This window comes from Hypomesus nipponensis, chromosome 24, assembly GCF_054491055.1.
Source record: "Hypomesus nipponensis isolate SF chromosome 24, ASM5449105v1, whole genome shotgun sequence".
NCBI lineage: Eukaryota > Metazoa > Chordata > Actinopteri > Osmeriformes > Osmeridae > Hypomesus > Hypomesus nipponensis.
This window is the reverse complement of record NC_140384.1, coordinates 11,523,657-11,532,612: the sequence shown is the minus strand read 5'-3', so window position 1 is coordinate 11,532,612 and position 8,956 is coordinate 11,523,657. Positions and strand designations below refer to the sequence as shown.

The 8,956-nt window shown below is 48.1% G+C and overlaps 1 protein-coding gene across 1 annotated transcript; it reads right to left on the bottom strand.

Annotated features, from left to right (window-relative positions):
- Window positions 1-266: 266 nt before the first annotated feature.
- On the bottom strand, window positions 267-8,444 carry fxn (frataxin). The gene is made up of 6 exons (XM_084690784.1): window positions 8,242-8,444; window positions 8,041-8,103; window positions 7,811-7,896; window positions 7,563-7,683; window positions 2,645-2,742; window positions 267-998 (listed from the first exon to the last, which is right to left on the bottom strand). The coding sequence occupies exons 1-6, from the start codon at window positions 8,359-8,361 to the stop codon at window positions 860-862; spliced, it is 627 nt and encodes a 208-aa protein (XP_084546910.1). The 5' UTR covers window positions 8,362-8,444; the 3' UTR covers window positions 267-859.
- Between the last annotated feature and the right edge of the window lie 512 nt (window positions 8,445-8,956).

The window sequence follows — 8,956 nt, the reverse complement described above, 5'->3', positions numbered from 1 at the left end:
CCTCTCATCCATCTGTCTGAACGCCATCATCAGCTGTGAATGTGATCTCTGTCAGCGAGGCAGGTTCTAGGGTCATCTGTGGTGAAAAGACTGTGACTGAACATGAAGGGGAGGGAGGGAGGGAGGGAGGGAGGGAGGGAGGGAGGGAGGGAGGGAGGGAGGGAGGGAGGGAGGGAGGGAGGGAGGGAGGGAGGGAGGGAGGGAGGGAGGGAGGGAGGGAGGGAGGGAGGGAGGGAGGGAGGGAGGGAGGGAGGGAGGGAGGGAGGGAGGGAGGGAGGGAGGGAGGGAGATACAGTGATAGGGAGTCAGAGCTTCCTGTATCTGTCCTTCATGCTGATCGCCTCCACACTGGAGAAGAGAGGTTCCTCTGAAGCAGGTTCTCCAGCGTCAACGTCAAGGCTGCGTCCAACTGCTGTTAGAACATCTGGTGTATCAGAACCGACAGGACGCTCAACAGGACGATCAGCGTCATCTTCGATCAGAGAACGACTGATGTGGAGCGCTCGTATCGATGGCAGATCTCAGATTAGATCACAGTCAGATACATTAATACATGAGAGTTTTAGATCAGTTAGATTATTATATGGTTCTCTAGTTACAATCTCGGCAGATTTCTGTGGTACTGAACACACAACAGTCAAAGAGCAAGGTTACAGAAGATTACTCAGATAAAGGTGAACCCCAGAGAGCAAGGTTACAGCAGGTAAAGGTGAACCCCAGAGAGCAAGGTTACAGCAGGTAAAGGTGAACCCCAGTGCTACTTGTGTTGTCTTTCAGACTTGCCCGTTTGGTTTCCAGGTCAAAGGTGAGTAACTTTGAGAGACAGGTAGATGGGGTCAGGTGAGACAGGTAGATGGGGTCAGGAGTGGGGTAGGTGAGACAGGTCCACTTCCAGGTGGTAGATGAGGGAGAACTCCTCCGCCAGCAGCTGGTGAAGACTCACAGAGTCGTGAGAGTAGATCCACCGCTCACCTGTCCAGTCATAACGCTTCGGGCCACTGGAGAGAGGAGACGAGAGGGGGAAGAGGAGACGAGAGGGGGAAGAGGAGGAGGAGGGGAGGAGGCGAGAGGGGGAGGAGGAGACGAGGAGGAGAGAGAGAGGAGGAGGAGACGAGGAGGAGAGAGAGAGGAGGAGGAGGAGGAGACGAGGAGGAGAGAGAGAGGTGGATGATGGTGGGAGGAGGAGACGAGAGGGGGAAGAGGAGGAGGAGGGGAGGAGACGAGAGGGGGAGGAGGAGACGAGGAGGAGAGAGAGAGGAGGATGATGGTGGGAGGAGGAGACAAGAACATATCATTCAGACTGGTCAGGAGATGTTTAAGAGATGGGATTAGGGATGTCACCAAAACCAATACTTACGATACCTTTCGATGTAAAACTAACAAAACACAGACGATGCCCATTTTCTGAAGCACCGTAAGCGCCAATGCCAGATGTTAGCATCGGTGCTGCGCCTTCAGGAGTGTTCCAGTCGACGTTTACATTCAGAAAAACAAGATGGCAACTGCAGCAATCGCCCCACCTCGACTTGTTGACAAGAAAGGCAAAAAAAGTTGTGTTTGGAAATACTTTGCGTTTGAGGCAGATGACCGTGGCGTTATAATTAATCCGCAGAAGCCACTATGCTACCGCAGTCTTCAGACCAAGGGAGGTCATACTTCCAATTTAGCTGAGCACCTGAACAATCGTCATCCGGATTTGTTTCAAGAATTCAAGGCGAGTTCTGATTCAGTTCCTGAAGAGGCGCAGCACCGATGCTAACATCTGGCATCATACAAAATAAATCAATGTTCGTTGCGGTCGCGGCGAAATTCTGAATACATCCGAAGAATGCACTTTTTCAGTTTATTTTTTATCTGTCATACTCAAATACACGTTACATGATGTTTGAGATGGTGGGCACGTGTGTTACAATGGCTTATGTTATGTACATAGTTTAGGTTAGCTATGCTGTAGTTTTAACGTTACATTTACATTTATTCATTTAGCAGACGCTTTTATCCAAAGCGACTTCCAAGAGAGAGCTTTACAAAGTGCACAGGTCACTGATCATAACAAGATGCTACCTGCAATGCTTTGGGGTAAGAACAAGAAGCACACATTGTGAACAACCAAAAGAAGTGCTAAAGGGAAGAAACCATAAGAGCATGTAGTTAAACAAGTTACAATTAAACAACATGAATCTCTAAGTGCAAGTGTACCTGTAGGAAAGCAATAAAAAAACGTTAGCCTATAGCCTACCTTGGTTAGAAGGTAAACTCATCGTCATCTTGTTAGCTGAATGGCTAAATTGCACTTTATTATGTTGTGCTATGCTCTATTGCACATGTTTTGTATGTCTTTGTATGACATTTTGCTATTTTTCAAATAAAGAAGTTCATGTTTCAAGTTCAAGTAGCCTACATGGAATCTTAGAACATCCCTTTTTTTTTTACCATGGTATCGAAATTGGCATAGAGAATCGTGTTATTTTACTGGTATTGGCACCGACTACTGTATTTTTGGTATCGTGACCCCCCCCCCAGATGGGATACTGGGAAACTTGTGAGTCACAGGAAGGAGAGGGGAAGAGCTAAATCTGGAGGGGGAGGAGTTATACTTGGAGGGAATGGGGAGGAGTTATACCTGACGGGGGAGGAGTTATACCTGGAAGGGGAGGAGAGCCAGATCTGTTTGTTGGGGGTCTGCTTGTTGATGACGTAGGTGCCATGCTCCCCTCCAAGCATCACAGTCAGAACGCCACTCTGCCAGGGACAGGAACATCCTGTTACTATATTATACACACTGTAAAACACACTGTCAAACTATTATTACTCTAACGCACTAATGACATACCCATCAACTAATATTAACGTGAGCACCATGTCATTCTGTAGTTGCGATATCATCGCTTTACACAGCGTGGTTGGTGAACCCTGAAGATTAAATCGATCTATTTATTTTATTATTCAAGCTGATTATTTTCTGCTAACATAGAGCTGTCAACATAGAGCTGTCAACACAGAGCTGTCAACACAGAGCTGTCAACACAGAGCTGTCAACACAGAGCTGTCAACACAGAGCTGTCAACACAGAGCTGTCAACACAGAGCTGTCAACACAGAGCTGTCAACACAGAGCTGTCAACATAGAGCTGTCAACACAGAGCTGTCAACATAGAGCTCCATATTTTATGTGGCCAGCAACATTGAAGCTTAATTAAATTTATTTTTACTGTGTGTGTGTGTGCGCGCGAGTGTGTGTGTGTGTGTGCGCGCGAGTGTGTGTGTGTGTGTGCGTGTGTGTGTGTGCGTGTGTGCGAGTGTGGTTTATGGTCTCATATGTTCCCCTCAGTTGAAAAGGGGGTCAGCTGTCAAGTCAGGAACATCGTCCAATCAGTCAGCGCCAGCGACGACAGCCGCTGTCCAATGAGTGATTTAACAAATTGCAGCTTTATTAATGCATGCTGCAGAGACCTTGCTCGGGGGGAGGGGGTGAAGGGAAAGAGGAAGTGAGGGAGGGAGGAAGTGAGACATATCTTGAAATGATATAAATCTTTCCACTGCGTTTATCCCAGAGGAAATCCAATAGTGGAGTATGACTCACACATAGTCTCTCTCTCTCTCTCTCTCTCTCTCTCTCTCTCTCTCTCTCTCTCTCTCTCTCTCTCTCTCTCTCTCTCTCTCTCTCTCTCTCTCTCTCTCTCTCTCTCTCTCTCTCTCTCTCTCTCTCTCTCTCTCTCTCTCTCTCTCTCTCTCTCTCTCTCTCTCTCTCTCTCTCTCTCTCTCTCTCTCTCTCTCTCTCTCTCTCTCTCTCTCTCTCTCTCTCTCTCTCTCTCTCTCTCTCTCTCTCTCTCTCTCTCTCTCTCTCTCTCTCTCTCTCTCTCTCTCTCTCTCTCTCTCTCTCATCAAAGTAGGCTGATAGGCAGGCAGTCCAGAGAGTGACATTAATCTGCCCAGGGTGGAGAAGGGGAGGGGGGGTGTCACCCAGACAACCAGTCACCCAGACAACCAGTCAGACGGTCCGTCACCCAGACAACCAGTCAGATGGTCCGTCACCCAGACAACCAGTCAGACGGTCCGTCACCCGGACAACCAAGTCCCCTCAGTGTCTCCATATGGAGCTGCTGACAGCCTGAGGAAATAAAGACATAACACACACTCACCTGATAACGAGGACCCAACCCATTAAGGTATTCTGTATGTTTAATTGCCAACGTTGGCATCAGTTCTATTAACCCGACACGTTTATGACGCTGAGCTACAGGGCCTTGGTTAAGTCATTTAAAGACACTTTGCTCAAGGACAAAAACATTCAGCAAGTCTATAACCCCAGGAAAGGAGGCAGGGGGGAAAGATAGTAGAACCCCCCACACACACAAACACAACATAGGAGCTAGAAAATAGACTGATGCTGTGTTAGCAGATTGCTGGAGTCAATCTTTGTCTGAGTGGCTTCATAAATTCTGGAGGAGCTTTCAGCCAAACAAGTCACCAAGCAAACAACAACAACAGGATTCAGCAGGAGAGGAAAGGGTGGGGGGCGGGAAAGGCAAGGAGAGCAGGAGAGAGGGGGCGAGAGAGGGAGAAGAGAGAAGGAGAGAGGGGGCGAGAGAGGGAGAAGAGAGAAGGAGAGAGGGGGCGAGAGAGGGAGAAGAGAGCAGGAGAGAGGGGGCGAGAGAGGGAGAAGAGAGAAGGAGAGAGGGGGCGAGAGAGGGAGAAGAGAGAAGGAGAGAGGGGGCGAGAGAGGAAGAAGAGAGAAGGAGAGAGGGGGCGAGAGAGGGAGAAGAGAGAAGGAGAGAGGGGGCGAGAGAGGGAGAAGAGAGCAGGAGAGAGGGGGCGAGAGAGGGAGAAGAGAGAAGGAGAGAGGGGGCAGGGAGAGAAGAGAGAAGGAGAGAGGGGGCAGGGAGAGAAGAGAAGAGAGAAGGAGAGAGGGGGCAGGGAGAGAGGGAGAAGAGAGAAGGAGAGAGGGGGCAGGGAGAGAAGAGAGAAGGAGAGAGGGGGCAGGGAGAGAAGAGAAGAGAGAAGGAGAGAGGGGGCAGGGAGAGAGGGAGAAGAGAGAAGGAGAGAGGGGGCAGGGAGAGAAGAGAGGAGAGAGGGGGCGAGAGAGGGAGAAGAGAGAAGGAGAGAGGGGGCAGGGAGAGAAGAGAGAAGGAGAGAGGGGGCAGGGAGAGAAGAGAAGAGAGAAGGAGAGAGGGGGCAGGGAGAGAGGGAGAAGAGAGCAGGAGAGAGGGGGCGAGAGAGGGAGAAGAGAGAAGGAGAGAGGGGGCAGGGAGAGAAGAGAGGAGAGAGGGGGCGAGAGAGGGAGAAGAGAGAAGGAGAGAGGGGGCGAGAGAGGGAGAAGAGAGAAGGAGAGAGACCCCCTCTGATGTACCAACCCAGAGCAAGCCATGGAGACACCTTGGGGCTAACCTCACCCATGAAGCCAGTTTACTGAAGTCAGGCTTATCATGGAACAGGCCCCACGTCATCTAGCCCTGAGTAGTGCAGAGAGGGGGCATGGAAGGGAGGGGGTTCCGGGGGGGGGGGGTTGCAGGACTCTGTGATTGGGAGCTACAGGGGGCTGTTGCAGTAGTCAGATTGCTTCAGTCCCATCTGGTCTGCAGCTTGGCTGAGAAACGGTTCACCACCAACAGAGGAGCCTAATTGCATCTGCTGAACTGGGCCAGGAATCAATACTGCACTGGGCCAGGAATCAATACTGCACTGGGCCAGGAATCAATACTGCACTGGGCCAGGAATCAATACTGCACTGGGCCAGGAATCAATACTGCACTGGGCCAGGAATCAATACTGCACTGGGCCAGGAATCAATACTGCACTGGGCCAGGAATCAATACTGCACTGGGCCAGGAATCAATACTGCACTGGGCCAGGAATCAATACTGCACTGGGCCAGGAATCAATACTGCACTGGGCCAGGAATCAATACTGCACTGGGCCGGACAACAAACACCAGACTGCATATACAGCCTGTTTATAGAGGGGAAAGATAGTGACACGCTTTCTCTCCCCCATCACCATGCCTCTCTCTCTCCTCCTTCCTCCCTCAATCACACACACACACAGACACACACACAGACACACACACACCAGCTCCCCCTACAGCTCTGCTCCACACTAACACACACACCATGACAACTGCCTATCAATGTGTTGGAGGCTTGTCTCTCATTAGAGGACGCAGCACACTGATTATGTCATCAGATGACCTTTGCCCTAAAGAAGTAATTAGACCCTGATGCCCTGATTCACTGTTCACATTCAAATGTGGGCCAGTATCTGGCCCACATTCTGACTTCACATCAGAAATGACTATGAATAAATCCAGTGTTTCCCCTGTGTTGATTTTCGGCTAAATTTCTGCGGCCACGGTATCAGAAATAGGGCTGTACAAGATTTTAGGCCGTCTATCAGCAGTGATTGTTAGAGTGCATGTCGGAGAATAGCAAGGACACGCGCGTCACAGCGCAGTTGAGATTGCGTGTGTGCGTCTTTGAGAATTGTAAGTCGTATAACTTATGTTTTCAGTTCATTAAAGCCTGTTATTGTATTAGTCTAAGGTTATTGCAAATTTAAGTTAACTGGTGATTTTCGTTGTTTGTATTCTTCCCGTGCTAGCATAATTGCATGCCTGTTGATTCGATAGCGATTGCTGCCCTTGCTCACGTTTGTATTTTAAGTGCATTATTATGCTGAAGTAGTTTTAATTAATAGTGGGTATATTCTTATTATTTGCTAAAGAATGCTCAGCCTATCAAGATCAAATGAAGCCGACAGTGTACATGCTTTCGAGTACCTTGATCGATAGGCTAGGGTACTGACCATTTACAATAGGTTGTTACGTCAATTATTAATTGGCAGCATATTTCTGCCATTTAGAACATACTTTAAGTAGCATAACTGTATTGCTTTACGGAAAATAGGACAAAAATATATGCAATATTACATTTGTTTTAGACTATTACATTAACCTACTCCAAAATATAGGGTTAGAACTTTATTTCGGCCGAGTGGGAGGGGGGCGGGGGTCGGAAAGACCTGCCCCCACTGCTAAAAAAAATCCTAGGGGAAACACTGAATCATGTAGATTATGGCTTCCAACAGAATATCCTTGATATTTCTCAGAAGACATGAGATAACAAAAACAGGTTAAGATAAGAGCGTCTGCTAAAATGACTAAATGTTAAATTAGGACAATAAATGTTTTTGCAAGGTGGGTTCTGAGCTCCACTCAGTGGACATTTGTTGTCATTGCAGCGATTTACATTTATGCTTTCAGCAGACGCATTTATCCAAAGCGACTTCCAAGAGAGAGCTTTACAAAAGAGCGTAGGTTACTGATCATAACAGATTTATGACAGACGCACCTGCTTCATATCAATGTTTTTCTGCCTCAACATTGCTGCATGGCAACCATTCACATACTGCATGGCAACCATGCACATACTGGAGTTGGTGTCATCCCTCCTGACGTTTAGCAAAACACACTTTTCAATATCTTGAACCATTTCCTTAAAATACAAACCTCGAGCTACATGTTCAGACGCACACAGTATAGTTTACACCAGGATACACACTACTTACAGAGAACACAACGTCGAACTCCGAACCTGTGAGCGGTTTGTCGCCCAGATCCTCAAAGTAGTCTGCTAGCGCGTCCAACGTTTCGTCAGCCAGTTTCTCATACTGCGCCTCACTTATATCACTGTCGGAACACGGAACATTGTGACTGTCCAGAGATAGTGCTACTGTGCACGGAGAGTAAATATCAACGAAACTAATGTAGCTGTCAAAAACTGACCGTACTTTACTGAAAAGTTGTTTAATACTACCTGGTATGCACAGCTTCCGCCTTTGTCAGACCTGTGGTGTGTATATCCCGCCTTCGCTCACCTCTGACAAGTCTGGTATCAAACACCTGAGAGAAGACAAGGAAATTCATCAGGAAGGCAGCGCTATAGTAAAATACATTGTTGAAGACAGAACGATCAAGTTATTTGTTAGAGATATAACTTATTAGCTGTCATAAACATGTTCATGGTTGTAGTGCTGCGAGTGTTACCTCTAAGGAGAGCAGGTCGCTAGACGGCACCACCGTTGTGTCTGCAAGACGGGTCCACAGTTGCTGAGAGTTAAGAGAGAAGCTAGTTAGCTTGCTGGATAATGCTAGCGTTAATTTCATTAGCAACACGCTAATGTTTGTTATGCTAACTAGCGAGCATAAGTTGCGAAGCTTGGTTAATATTTCACAGTGCAATTATACCTGAGTTGACAAACACCTGGTCCCTGGTACAGACATCGTTTTCTGATGTGTTCTAGTTTGACTTCGCCGGTGGCGAAAAAGGTGATGAAAACATAGTCTTTTACTTGCCAACCTTAGCATATTCCTGTCAGGGGCACACACATCCAGTTAAAGTGATTACGTCTGTCCGTGTATCGACTCTTCGCGGCTGTTCAGAGGAGCGCGCGCTACCGCCACCTATTGCTGTGGAGTGACGGTTTGATTCAGGATATCGTGCTGTCACGCGCAATGTAATGGATCTAACACCAGAGGTCGCACAGACACAGAAATAGCTGTCCGGTCTGAACTCAATAGTTAAAGGCACCGGGTCCATTTTCTCTTTTCAAAGTTAAATTGACAAACTGGGATTGGACTGAGGACAAAGATGTGGAACGTCACGTGGCGTCCCGAGGCTCACCTAGTAGAACGCGTACCCCTCAGCCTAGGGCCTTAACGCAGCAGCACGGGTTCGATAACAGCCTGGGCTCTTTGCTTCACTACTGAAAGAATGAATAAACTGCTAATTCAGTTCCCTGTGACAATGTATGTAAAGAAAGCAGTCATCTTATCTATACTGTGAAAGAAGGGCAGAGGAGTGTGGTGGAGGCCAGACTCCAACAGGTTCATCCCAGCCCCCCTCTCTCTGACCTGTTGCTTAGCGACACACGTCACCACAGGTATTAAACCATGAATATTC